The following is a 14,896-nucleotide window of genomic DNA, read 5'->3' on the forward strand; positions in this document are numbered from 1 at the left end:
TAGTCAGTAATAATGTAACCATTACTATGTATAATCACATTCTTTTTAGCATTGAATATCCCTAAGTAACAACTTGACATCACAAACCAAGAATATCAAACCAGCTTACAGGTTCTCCTTTGGGGCCAGAAAGACCTGGCAATCCATCCTTTCCAGGGGTGCCAGGTAAACCAGGCAGCCCTGGAGGACCAGGGGAACCCAACTCTCCTTTGTCACCCTTCATTCCTGGAAAAGTGAGGATGTCACCAGGTTCACCTTTAGAGCCAGGAAAACCTGGAGCACCTGGAGCTCCTGGTGTACCCTGAAAGAAAGAAAAAGAAAATCAGTTTTTCGAACATTTTCTCTCTCCAGTTTATTTGATCAACCCACCCAATAAGATTTAGTGTACACAGCAATGAATCCAGTGAGGTATGTGAATCAAATAAATCACAATTTAATAGAAAACCTAAATTTCTTTTATATCTATATCCACAAGTGAAAATTAAAGTATAAATGGCTTCCTTTTACCTTTGTTCTATAACATACTTGAAACTTACCATTAATCCTTTGGGACCAGTTGCACCAGCATGTCCTTTTTCACCTTTCTGTCCAGGGAAACCAACAGATCCTAACACACACACACACACACACACACACACACACACACACAAGACAATGTGAACTTTGAGGTTGAACCCCTGACAACGTTTATATAAAATTCAGCAAGTCAGGAAGTAAAGTTTCAAAATAAGAAGTCCATTTAATTCATTTTAACAAGTCACATTTTCATTTTCCCATTTTACGCTCCCCAAATGAGGAAGCCATCTGTTCATCTAAGTAATCTAACATTTAATATTATATCTTTAGCTACTTTCAACTCCAAAGCCTCTCAGAGCTCTCAGGTACCAAGTAGTATGCACAGAGCTGTTTAGGCTTCCATAACCATACCATTACAAAGGAGAGAAAGAGGTAAGGACAAAGTCTGCATATGCATATCTTTCTTTGTTATGACCTCAACAATGTTTGCAGAGCCTTAATATTCCTTTCTTTGGCTTGTTGCTCCCTAACAATTTCCTTTATGAGAAGCATTTGGTAGCTAGACCAGAGGAAATAATAATGCAGTTATTCTCAAAATGGGCCCCTGGACCAGATGTATCAGTATCACTTGGGTACTGGTGAATTCTTGGGTATCACCTGGGTACTGCGAATTCTTGAGCCCTTCCTCAGATCTATGGAATCAAAAACTTAGGCAGTAGGGCCCTCTAGGTAACTCTGATACACTCTCAAGTTTGAGAACATCTAGACTGGAGGTACAATGCTAAATTATTAACTTCCAGTATCATCTACACAACATGGTGAAAAAATTATTTCTAAGCATCAAACGAATTGGTTTCATTGATAAGCACACTAGACAGAACGGTAAAGGATCTGTTGTCTAGTCTTAGCTCTGACACAGACATAAAGTGTAGTTTCAAGAGAATATAACATTGGGATATACCAAGAGGCAGAAATAGTTGAGTTTGAAGGACATCAAAAGATCTTTTGATTAGAAATGGGGAGGTAAGATTTATACACAGAGAAGAATATTGGCATTTGAATTAGAAGTTCTCAATTAGAAGTTCTGTTCCTTAATGACAACATGTGATACATTCCCAATGAGTAGAACCTCTGTCACTGGAAACTATACTCAGGACTAGCATCAAACTTCTCCCTAGTTTTCTGGAAGAAGGAAGTCTATCTCTTTGTAAGTTATTTTCCTCATTATGTGGAAAACAGGGAAGGTATTTTTCCTGGAATAATATTGTCAGCACCATGCTAGAAAATGTTGGCAGTTTCAAGTATTAGAACCAAGAGCCTAATTTATTTACTTCATAGAAGACAGAGGCATTTCATATTTAATTATTTATGGAAAGTGACTAGTTACATAATGAAAAATTGTTATCATTCTAAAATTACAAGCTGACTAAAATCTATCCAAAAAATATTTTAAAAGGTTGCCTTGAGACAATGTTTTACCTGGAGGACCTGGAAGACCTGGCAAACCAGGTTGACCTGGAGGTCCTGAAATACCAGTTCCAATGCAGTTGAAACACGTGTCACCCTTTTCACCTAGGAAAAAAACATAATAAAACAAATGTTACTGAAATTATTATATCTATCTTTTTTAAATAGGTTCTAAAGTTAGCACTAAGGGACAACACTCTTACCTAACAGTGTAGTTAGAGAAACCTAAGTCTAAAACAAATTTGTTTGATAAAGATTGATTGAATGCCTACCATGTGTGCCAAACACTGTTCTAGGTGTTTGTGATACAACAGTAAACAGAAAAAATTTCATGACTTTACAGTTCTCACCTTCCAGCAGTAGAAAGGGACAAAAAGCAATGAAGGGAAGACATTAGATGTGTGTGTGTGTATATAAAAAATGTGTATAAAAAATGTATACACACATACATAAAAACATATTTTATATATACATATATAAAATACATGTATATTTATATTTATATATCAGCATATATAATGCATGTAATATATATATAAATATATAGCTACTATTATATATATATATATATATATATAGGTGTTATAGGAAAAACAGAGCTGAGTAAATTGGTTTGGAAATGTTAGGGATGGGTGAAAATATGGCATGATTAAAAAAGCTTAAAGGATGTGATGTGTACGTAACAAGTATAAAGTATTCTAGACAGAAAGATTAGTCACTTGGCATATACAAGGGACATCACAGGTAAGATTGCTGGAGCAAAGTGAGGAAGAAGAATCAGGTGAGACTGTTAAACATCATGTAACATTGTAAAGACTGGCTTTTATTGAGTGAAAGGAGAATCTATTAGTAGAGTTAAAACAGAAAAGCAAAGTGATGTGACTTTTTTAAAAGCATATATTTGGCTATTATGTTAACAACAGACTCTAAGTGCAAGGATAGAAACAAAGTAAACATTTAAGTGGCTACTGCTGCAGAGATCTAGGAGAGATTATAGCTCATCCCAAAGTAACAGCAGGGAAGATGATGAGACTTGGTTAGATTCTGGATATATTTGAAAGTATAGCTAATGGGATTTTCTCATGGATCATACATGGCATTACAAAAAGAAGAGGGGATGAGCCCAAGGTTCTTAGGCAAAGCAATGGGAAAGCTTAGAATAGCTTTCTTTTTAGTAAAAAGGAGGAAGATATGAATGGAATGATTATGAGGGAAGTGGCAGAGATCAGGATTTCAACCTGATTTGGACATAAATTTCCAAATACTGACTAGATAATTGACAAAATAATCAAGAGGAAAAGAGTAATCCAGACAAGGGAACATACAAACATTAAAATGGAAATTGGATGTCATATACAAGATACCTAGTGTTATCAAACTGAATGAATGAATTCACATACCAAAATTAAAAATTGTATAGATAATTCTAGCATGCATGTGAAAATACAAACTAAGTCAAGACTTACTATAAATTTATAATAATATAAACAGGTGCCAAGCTGAAATAAGTAGAATGTAACAAAATAGAGGGATCAGAAATAGATTCACACATATACAGTTATTAAATGTATAATAAAAGTGCTAAGGCGGTTCTGTGAGCAAATGATAGTCTTTCGTGCTGTGGTATTAAGTCAAACGGATATTCATGTGGAAAAAAAGAACTTTTTCATTGCTTCAAGCTATACACAAAAATTAAATGAACATAGATCAAAGATCAAAACATTACAGGCAAAATGATCAAGCTTCTAGAAGAAAACAAAGAGGAACATTTTCTGATACTTGAGATAAGCAGATTTCTAAAACAGGGTGTTAACAGCACTGATCACAAAAAGAGACATTAATAATCAGATTTCTTTTAATTAATAGCTTATGTTGAAAAAAAAAAACAAGTAAAATGGCAAGTCACAGAATGGGAGAAGGTAGTTGTGATGGAAATTAGAAGTCATATACAAGGAATTTAGTGTTATCAAACTGAATGGATGAATTCACATACCAAAATTAAAAACTGCATAGATAATTCTAACATGCATATGAAACGACCATAATATCCAAGGCCCAATTAAAAATACAAAAAAGGCAGACACTTTGCAAAGGTAATATACAAACAATAGGAAAAGAGGCTCAGCATTAACAAGTCATTAGGGAAATAGAAATTAAATCTTTTTGGAAAATGGTTTGGTGATAACTATGGAAAAAAAACCTACACATATATAACACAGCAACTCCATTATCAGGTATATACACAACAAGAATAAATACTTATGTACTATAAAATATGTATACAAATATTCATAGAGCTTTACTCATAATAGTCTCAGACAAAATGTCCGTTAACATTAGAATGGCTGTGGAGGTTTAGTTCCATAATGAAATACTAAAGGGCAGTGAAAAATACTACTACAAACAAAATCATTGATAAATCTCATAGACATAATATTGAGCCAAAGAAAGCAGACACAAAAGATCACATAAGATCACATTTATACAGAGTTCAAAATTAAGCAAACTAATGTATGACAGGGGATAAAATAGTGGCTACCTTTGGGAGTGATGACTAAGAGTCACAAGAGAGTCTCCTAGAGTTCTCAAAAAAATTCTACATTTTGATTAAGATGGTAGTTAATATACATAACATTTCAGGGACATATGAAGAATAGCAGGAAATGTGAAGTACTAAAAACCAAAAGAAGAAAGTTAAAGGGAAAAATCAAGTAAGAAAAGGATTGAGACTTGACATTTGGATTAGCACGTTATAGACTGCTAGTGACTTTGACAACTTAGCATCTATAGAGGGGGGGTTGGAGCAGGGGGAGTCAAATTCTGATTGGAATATGTTTAAAAGAAACTGAGAGAAAAATATGTAGAGACAGCAAATAGAAAATGTTTGAGAAGTTTTGCTGCAAAAGGGAGCAGAGGAATAGAGTAGAATCTGGCAGGGGAAGGAAGATTCTGATAAGATAGATTTTAGATGAGTGAAAAAGTATATTTGGATGAGGCTGGAAATGATCAAATAAAAAAGGAAGAACTGATGTTGGAGAAGCAAGAATTCCTGGAATGAAATTCTTGGGGAAAACAAGAGGGAACAGATTTTTTTTTGTTGTTTAAAGATTTATTTTTTATTTATACAATAGCTGGGGTACAGACCAGAGGCACGGGAGGGTGAGAGGATTCACCAGAGACAGAGTAGGGAGCAGAACAGGCAGACAGACCAAAAGCACTGCTGAGGGGATCAGCAGGCACTATAGGAGAGGTCTGCCGCACCATGTGGGTATCTCCCTGGCCAGCCGGAGAGATAGAATTGAGAGCCCAGAAATAAAATATACAGATATACAGAAAAAATACACACATATACAGAGAGTTAATCTATGACAAAGAAGCGAAAAATAGACACTGGAACAAGGAAAGCCTCTACAATAAAAGGTGTTGGGAAAATTGGACTGACACATGCAAAAGAAAGAAATCAGACTACTATCTCACACTATACACAAAAATCATTTCAAAATGGATAACACACTTGGATATATGGCCGGAAACCGTAAAATGCATTTAAAAAACACAGGCAAAGCATTCTAAGACATAAGATTAAGAAATGTTGTGGAGTCATTCCTAGAAGCAAAGAAAACAAGGGAAAATATAAATAGCTGGGACTACATTTAACGAAAAAGCTTCTGCACAGTGAGAGACTGTAACTAAAGCAAAAAGACACCCTACTGAGTGGGAGAAAGTGTTTGCATATTATACATTTGTCAGAGGGCTGATATCCAGGATCTACAAAGTCACATAATTCAACAAAAAGAAATCAAAGAACGCAATCAGAAAATAGGCAGAGGAGCTAAATGGGCAATTCTCCAAAGAAGACATACAGATGGCCAACAGGCACATGCAAAAATGTTCATCATCACTTATCATCAGGGAAATGCAAATCAAAACCACAATGAGATACCACCTCACTCCTGTGAGAATGACCCACATCAAAAGACCAGAAACCACAAGTGTTATTTACCAAGGATATGCAGGGAGAAGAAAAAAAAAACCCTCCTACGCGGTTGGTGGGAATGTATACTGGTCTTCATCTCTTAAATATATACCTAAAGAATACAAAAACACAAATTCCAAAGGAAACCTAAACTCCTGTGTTTATTGAAGCACTATTTGCAATAGCCAAGATATGGAAACAACCTAATTACTGGAAGGCAGATAATGGATCAAGATGTTGTATATATACACAATGGAATATTACTCAGTGATCAAAAAAAAAAAGACAAACTCATGCCCTTTTGTAGGAACTTGGGTGGAGCAGGAAGGGATTATGCTAAGTGAAATAAACCAGAAGGAGAAAGACAAATACTGGATGGTGTTACTTATATGTGGAACCCAGAGAAAACAAACAAAAGGGTCAGAAAAAGATAAACTTTAAAACCAATGCTTGAAAGCTGACCATAGATCTGGGGCATCCAGATGTTGAGGTTAAAGGGAAAGGGTGAGAACTGAGAGGGGGGAGAGAGCACAATGGACTATGGTGGAGGATTATGGGTGCTTTGATGGTGGGAGTGCTACAGTGACTACACCTGAGGGGGGAAATCCTATATTCAAAACACTAACAAGGATGTAAAAAAATACTTCAATAAAAATATAATAAGAATCTAATGTGTAAATAGAAGACTATTTGGGCACGAATGCAAGTGGGTGGGTAAATGTTATGATGGCAACCAGCAAAAGTTCTCGTTTTATTACTTTAATTAAATAGCCACTGAAAGAGAATGCAAAGTCAGAATCTTAAAATGAGAAAGGAAGAGCAAGCGTTAGAAGTTTGAAGATAGAAAAGAAGATTGCAGGTCCAGAAGAGGTGGCAATTTGGAAATATCAAGACTATGCTTTTGTTTCAAGTGAGTAGAATGAAGTGAGAAAAGGGCAACAGTCAAAAGTTTATGTATGGGCTTGATTATGATTGATCATGGAATTTAAGCTAGGTTAAGACAGAATAAAGGACAGCAAAAAATAAAGGAACAGTTAAAATTGGTAGATCTCAGTGAGTTTGACATAGTCTTGAGTCAAGTTATTAGAGGTAGTGAGTTAAAAATATAGGAAATAATGGGCAGCAAATGAGACTCCATAATCAAAATTATGGAAGTATGAACTACTGGTAATGAGATGGTCTTTGGTTATGAACATGGGAGTGAATGGCTGAATAGGATGGAGGATATAGGAGATTTTGCTGATGATTTGAAAAGCTGAAGACATGAATATGGTGATCAAACCTTTTATTCCTTGTTCTCCTTGGAGTCCTCTATCACCTGGAGATCCTGGAGGACCTGGAGGGCCTGCTTCACAAATATCATCACCTGAGATAAGAAAAAGGATAGTAAGTTACTTGTGAAATATCCAGAAAATTAAAAAGAAAGAAAGATTAACAAACTAGGAAAAAACCCTATTTTCAGTAAATTCTCTGCAGCAATACAAGTACCTACAGGCCAAAGGAAGATATAATATCAGTGAAAATTTGAAGAGCAAGTCTATATATCAAAGAATCACCAAAAAATCAAAGTAGAAGCAGCAGCAGAATGCCTTAGATATCAGAAACACAAAAAATGATGTCAACCTTCAGTTAATTCACTTATAAATGAAAACAAAACAGAAACAATAGAACTGAACAGGAGAAAAGTATGACTTACTAGGAGGGATGTGATGGCCAGGAGGGCCAGGAGGACCTGGAGGGCCAGGAGCTCCCAGCTGTCCAACAGGTCCAGGAGGTCCAGGAATAGAAATTCCTGGTGGACCTTGATCACCTTTATGGCCCCTTTCTCCAGGAAAGCCAGGGGGACCAGGAGGACCCATAACTGCAGTCCCTAACATTAAAAAAAAATTATTATTAAAGTAGTCAAAATGATTTTATTTTAGAGATATTTTGTTCTCGATGAGATATTAAGCATTCCTTTAATATGTAACATCTGTTATGTCCTATATTATAGTAATTAGAATTGCTAAACCATCTTTCTTTTTGATATTATTTGCTTAATATATCTTTCCACTGCTTTCTTTCAAAACTTCTATAACCATTTGTTTTAGTTATGCCTATTGCTTTTGAATCTGTTTAGTCCTTTTGTATTTATTGCAATACTGATTTATTTTCAACTTCTTATTATGTTTTATTTTCTATTTACTCAGGTTTATTTGTATCTATTTTGCCCCAATCCTAACTAGCATTACATAAATCGATATTTTTTGGCCATTTTCTTTCCTCAACTTTTATTTCTATCACTCTCTAGTGACACTACTAAAATTTTAACCTTTGTACTTAAACCTATATTTTTCTTAAAACTTACATTTAATAATATTTATATTCTTGCCCTCTACTAAGTCAATAAACCTTATCAGTGACTTCCCCCATTCTCTCTGTACCTCAACATCCCATGTTAATAATACCAACAATTACAGTTTCAGGTTGTTTATTAAAATGCCTCTGCTTTTTAATGATCAATATTTAGACTTAATATGACTTACTAATATCTTCCCTAAACTTTGGTTCTTCTATGTTACCCACCTCACTCCCAAGTTGATCCTGAATTCATTCTTCCTTGGAGTAAAACCTCCAATAACTATTTCAGAGAAGTTCTATATATGGTAAACTTTATAAGTATCCCATCTTCATACCAGCATGAGTGTTTGAAGTATTCTAGAATCCCAGATTCATAGTTATTTTCTTCATCACTTTAAAAATGTGTTTCATTATTACCTTCTGGGTTTCATTATTCTGTAGGTGGTAGGCCTTTTCCCTCAGTTTTTGAAATTTATTTTTAACAGAGGCAATATTGGTGTACCCCAATAAGGTATTACCACTATAGCACACCCATCACCAATTCACCCATACCCTTGGTGTTCTAGTTCTGTAGTCAGCTATCAAGGGTTAGTTTTTCAGCTGGTCTTTATCTGACTATTAATTTAGTTATTTTATATTCCACATATTAGTGGCACCATCTGGTATTTATATTTCTCCTCCTGACTTATTTCACTTAGAATTATCTTCTCAAGCTCCATCCACATTGCCACAAATGGCATGAGTTTATCTTTTTTGATCACTGGATAGTATTCCATTGCGTATATATTATACCACATCTTGATCCACGCATCTATTCTGGGTCACTTAGGTTGCTTCCATCATTTAGCTATAGTGTAGTAAATAATGCTATATTAAACATGGGAGTACAAGTTTCCTTTCAAATTAGTATTTTTGAACTTTTGGGAGTGGAATTACAGGCTTGAATGGCAGATCCAGTATGGAGATATCTCAGTTTTTAAGAGTTTCTTTTTATCCTTATATTCTGATGTGTCCCTACAATGTGTCCAGTTACATGCTTTTGTGTTATTATTATTATTACTATCTTACTCTTGCTTAGGAATTCATAAGCCTTTTCACAGGGACTCATTTATTGTTTTAATAAATAGAAGTTCCTGGTCATTATTTGTTTCAAACATTGACTCTCATCCCATTCTCCCCTCCTTGATCTCCTTTCCTAGTAGATCTTGGAACTTTTAGGTCTATCCCTTATGTCTCTTAATACTTCTTTCATACTATCTAACTCTTTGACTTTTCTATATTCTGGGAAAATTCCTTATCACAGTATTCCAGACACAGTTTGCGTTTAGTCCAATATCTTGAAATGAGAAATCCTAAGTGCAAACTTAGAGAAAAATGGGATCCATAGTTATTCTCTTTCTCTTTGGTAGGATCACTGAGTGTCACCTATCTCATTATGCTACGATTTCAGTTGCCAAATATTTTTGAAGGAAAATAAACCATAATTTATTAAATATGTATGTGTGCACGCCAAGTATTATACCAGCTGCTTTTTCAATATTTATATAAACACTATCACTTCACTTCAGAAAATATCAAAATAAATCAGCTTGGGTGGCTCAATTTCAATTTGTGGTCAAATTAGAAATCCTCTACTATAATTTGTATCTTCAATGAAGGATTGATTAAAAAAAAACAACTTTTTTTTGAGCCCTAAGATAATAATCATGGGGTTTTCTACTTAGACATTTCTGGAATAAAATAAATAGTGCTGCTTATTGTTTTTATATACGTAATCTTACCAAAAATAAGGTACTGCAGTAACAGCATTCTCTTCTATAACAGCATGAAAAAGTATAATGATCAAGTTTTGGATAACGGATGTGTTTGGGTAATTTATTAATAATAACATGTAGAAATGGGATTTTTAGGATAAATGTACTATTTAAGTGATTAGACTTTCTTTTTCTTTTAACTATAGGTGAGAAATCTGGTGAGAAAGACTGCAGTGAGAGTTAGGAAGTCTCTGTTAACTGAAAAATACTCATGTCTTGTGTTATGTTCACCTTGGAACCTGTATAATACTAGTAAATTAGTAAAGATGCTATAAGCACAAGGATATAAGTACAGTCTCTTTTACCTGGAGGTCCAGGAAAGCCAGGTGGACCCTGTATTCCAGGAAATCCTTGTTCTCCTTTTTCTCCGGGCAAACCAGGTAACCCAATGTTTCCCTTCTCTCCTACAATCACACCAGTCCCAGGCCTAGGAATTACCTTTGTTATAAAAGAAAAAAAAGAAAGGAACTCAAAGGGGAAGAGGTTTATTCTCCTGAAAATAATCTAGCAGCTATATATGATTATAATGTGCACCATTTTCACAAAGTTCTCACATGTAAAAATCATTAAGACTACTACTGCAATTAGGCGTTCCAATCTATAGCACTTCTATCCTTCAACTGATTAGAAAATGCTAAGTGCTGGTAACATTACTACTCTCCTTGGTAGCACCGGGCCCCAGGTTTATAAAGCTAGAATTATTTTTAATTTCTCTTATCTTTTAATTCACATTCAATTCATTCCAATCATCTAAGCCTTATAATCCTTTTTTTTAAAAAAAATTATTTGTTTCTGCATACAAGAGCTGTGGTGCAGGCCAGAGATGCAGGGGTAGGGGTGAGAGGATTCACCAGAGATAGAGTGGGGAGCAGAACAGGCGGATCTACTGAAATACACTGCAGAGCAGAGAAGCGGGCAAGACAGGAGAAGTCGCTACACCATGTGGGTCACTCCCTGGCTGGGGATTGAACTCATGCTGAAGTGGCTGCGAACAGCTTCATACTTCCGTCTTAACCCCTTGCATGACCAGGGAGGCCCTAAGCCTTATAATTCTTTATTGAATATGTTCTGCAATTTGTCCCATTTCCTATTGTAACAGTTACTATCCTAACCTCATATATGGACTAACAGAAGTATCTCTGAGCTTGTCCCTTAGAATCCAGATCTGCTAGGATATGCTTCCTCAAAAAACAATTTTCTGTGTTACTGATCCTGTTTAAGGACTAAAAATTGTTCTCTACTTCTTACTATATATGATACTACTTTTAACCCTGGACTCTATTAAATTACTTCTCATTTCTAAAACCTCTCTTACCCATTTTCATTTCACCTCCTGTTATTTGTAGCAATGAATTTTTAGGAGAGTGAGATCTGTCTGATTATAACCACTTGATGCAATTTACACACTCTTCTCTTTGCCTTTGAATATGCCTTTCCAAACATCTATAATGCCTTCCCCAATCTTTCCTTTTGTCAACCTATATTTCTTTTTTCCTCTAAAAAGAGAGAAAACTCATTTTTTCTGAGAAGTCTTTCTTTCTTTTTTTTTTTTTAAATCTGGACTACAGAATATTAGCTTTCTTTTTTTTTTTTTAATAGAGGCATGTTTTTATTTATTTATTTGTTTGCTTGTTTGTTTGTTTTGTTTATACATGCACTGGGTACAGTCAGAAGCACGGGAGGGTGAGAGAATTCACCAGACCCAGAGCGGGGAGCAGAGCAGGCAGAAGGACCTAAGTACACTGCTGAGGGGAGCAGCGGGCGGCAGGAGAGGTCTGCGCGCCATGTGGGACCCTCCTCCGGTGGCAGGGGAGCAGCCGGGGATTGAACCGGCGCCGCAGAGGCCGCGGGCAGCTTCGCAACCCAGCGCTCTACCGCTGCGCCACCGGGGAGGCCCCTGAGAAGTCTTTCTTGATTAAAATCAACTAATCATTCCCATTCTGTCTTCTTAGAACCGCAGCGTTTAAAGAATTTCATACCAAGTAATCAAAATATAAAGAAATTCACCTCATAGACCCATAAAGGTAAACAAGATTTAGATTTAAGAAACTGTCAGTGTTAGGTAAAAATCAACACCTAACAGGCAAAGTGTGATAATTCATGCTGGTTTTATTAGATATAAAAATATTCAGACAAAAGGAGACTGAAAGTTGTGGTACCTAGAATTGAGATAGAGGTTCAAAAGGGAAAGTAATCTTCTAGGTAGGATTTCACTCTCAAAATTTCAATTTCTTCTGATACTAATCAAAATTTTATCATGGAATTTTATAAAAAAATTGTTCGAAAAATGAAGTTCTCATTTTAAAATAAAAGTAAAAAACATCTATGATCTTCTTTAAATATATCCTCACGAGACAGTACAGTACTAAGAATTAACGCTATTCATATGGCTGCACATACAGGGTTTTATGGCACTCCCACTTTTGTGGCTTCAGTGTAGTCTAAAGTCAAGACCCTCACTAAATTTTAACCAATGAAAAACTAGTATGTCAAACCTCAGCAATGACATATTATTCTTACCAAGATTGAGATTTTAACTTAAATGTCATGGTAGATGCAAACATGACAGAAAATCTGTAACCCTCCAATTATTCTTTCATAGAACAGTTTCCTACATTTACTATTAAGAGCCCCTAGAAAGCACACACTCAGGAAAGAAAGAAGTGTGAATCAGACAATTACAAATTGAGAAAACCTATTACGACCAAACCCATCCTTCTCCTAAGATCTGCAGGGGAAAGGACCAATCCCTAGTTCCCCAATAGTTTCTTTTATTGAACCTTTGTAAGCAACACTTGCACCACCTGCTGGTTTCTTGAGAAATGATTTGACAATCATGAGGCAAAACAACCCAATGCTATACTTTGGATCTTTACCATGGAGGAGTAATACAAATACTTTGAGGTCAACTTCAGTAAAAATTTTAGATGTAAAGAGTATCCAATAGAAAATGATAATTATTTGAATTTTGTGTTCTATAAGGAAAATGTATGGGGTATATAATTAAAGCACAAAATGAAAATGCATTAATAAAAAATTAACTTACAAGTCCAGGGGGCCCTCTTGGGCCAATGTCACCTTTTTGGCCCTGTTAAATACAATTACAATTACAAAATAGGATAATAAGAATCACATGAAAGCATCAATTTAATCAAAAGCTATAGTTTCACAAAGACCCTGATATTCATAATAAAATATATAAAAGAGAACTATAACATGATATAATAAGAGTACTGGGCTAAGTCTAAGAAGGCCTGTGATATTGTCTCAGATTTATGAACTATACATTCTTGATCAGTTAAAGTCTCTACCTTACATACAGACCAGGCTTCTAAGGTATTTCGAGCCATGTTGTCCTTTGATTCTAAGATTCTATTTTCTGTGAATACTCTATAAAGAGGATGCTGAATAAAAAACTGGTACCTGGAATCAATTAAAACCATTACATTTTTTACATATACACATGTTCCTTTTCATAAAACTTGTCAAGGCCATATACATTTAGTGTCATTTCCATTAGGGACATATATTTTAGAGCTCATGGACTTAAACTGTCATTGGGAACAGCAAATAAATTATAATTGCTTTTGTGGGTTTGCTCTTAAAAGCTAATAAAAGACAAATTCAGGTAAAACAGTTACCCTTAACCAGCAACTGCAACAGAATGAAGAACACAGAATTTAACTGCTACTCTATTAGCCAAGACCAAAGTTAGATATATCTCTTACAACTCTGTTCTCATTCTAGATTTGTTCATAGACACCTTTCTTCTCACTGTAAACTCCTTCTAGTTGAAGGAGTGATTCTGTCTTTTAACTTTATTTAAATTAAAGAAAAATCTTATTCTCTGAGTATTTGTTATCTTCCTTTATTTTAACTGTACACACTCTTACATCAAGCTAGAACTTGGATCTAGTTTAGGAAAAAAAACACTATTAAATTATATGCCCTTGGCACATCCAGTTTGTAACACAGTTCCCTCTTTACCTGCAAAACAAAGTTTTTCAGTTTTGGTTTTCATATGAATAATTAGAGACCAGGGAGACTAGGAAACTGGATATATTGTGATCTACTATAAATATATATTTATATTATACGTATATATATATATATATATATATATATATATAAATAGGGGAATTGTGAGCTCCGTACATTCTTTCAAAGTCACTTTTACTTTAAAATGGGTAAGTAAATACATTTTTCAGTCAGTGCATATCCGAATGAGAAAAAAAAGACAAGACTTCCAGACAACAATTGTATAGAGAATGGAAATGCATAGTGGAGATATTCTAAATTCACAGCTATACGTCTTTTTTGTATTGGGACCTCACTAAAATAATGCTAAATCCTTTTTCTAGACAACAAAAGTTTTGCTGATAAATGCTCAAGGTAAAGGCACCAACCTGTCACAATGGAAATGCTAACATTAAACAACTCTTCATGTATTTTTACCGCATGAACTATGATTTAGGATAATGAATGGAAATACCGAGGAAGTGGTACTAAAGAGAAGGGAGCAATACCAAAATATGGACAAAAGTATATTCTGAACATAAAAGCTAGTTATTTGTAACTTTTTCCTTTATAATGCAAAATAGGGAGAGGAAAAAAAGTTATGTTAACTAAAATAAAACCAGTCATTTCACAATATTAAAATTCTTACCTTTTCTCCATCCTTTCCTGGTTCACCAGGGTAACCAGGATCACCAGGCAAACCCTTTAAAACACAGAAGATAGTGACATCAGGTACTTGGTGGAACAATTATCCCCAAAATCCTCT

General features: G+C 34.9%; 1 protein-coding gene across 1 annotated transcript in view; it reads right to left on the reverse strand.

Annotated features, from left to right (window-relative positions):
* Positions 1 to 14,896, reverse strand: part of COL4A5 (collagen type IV alpha 5 chain) — a 156,253-nt gene that overhangs the window by 43,751 nt on the left and 97,606 nt on the right. The window contains exons 17-24 of the mRNA XM_054695879.1: positions 14,780 to 14,833; positions 13,160 to 13,201; positions 10,419 to 10,551; positions 7,656 to 7,829; positions 7,242 to 7,325; positions 1,996 to 2,088; positions 537 to 607; positions 110 to 301 (exon numbers count right to left, since the gene is read on the reverse strand). Coding sequence (XP_054551854.1) covers positions 110 to 301; positions 537 to 607; positions 1,996 to 2,088; positions 7,242 to 7,325; positions 7,656 to 7,829; positions 10,419 to 10,551; positions 13,160 to 13,201; positions 14,780 to 14,833 — 843 coding nt within the window. The remainder of the gene's footprint in view (positions 1 to 109; positions 302 to 536; positions 608 to 1,995; positions 2,089 to 7,241; positions 7,326 to 7,655; positions 7,830 to 10,418; positions 10,552 to 13,159; positions 13,202 to 14,779; positions 14,834 to 14,896) is intronic.

Source organism: Talpa occidentalis, unplaced genomic scaffold (genome assembly GCF_014898055.3).
Source record: "Talpa occidentalis isolate TD23 unplaced genomic scaffold, MPIMG_talOcc4v2.1 talOcc4.15, whole genome shotgun sequence".
NCBI classification, from domain to species: domain Eukaryota; kingdom Metazoa; phylum Chordata; class Mammalia; order Eulipotyphla; family Talpidae; genus Talpa; species Talpa occidentalis.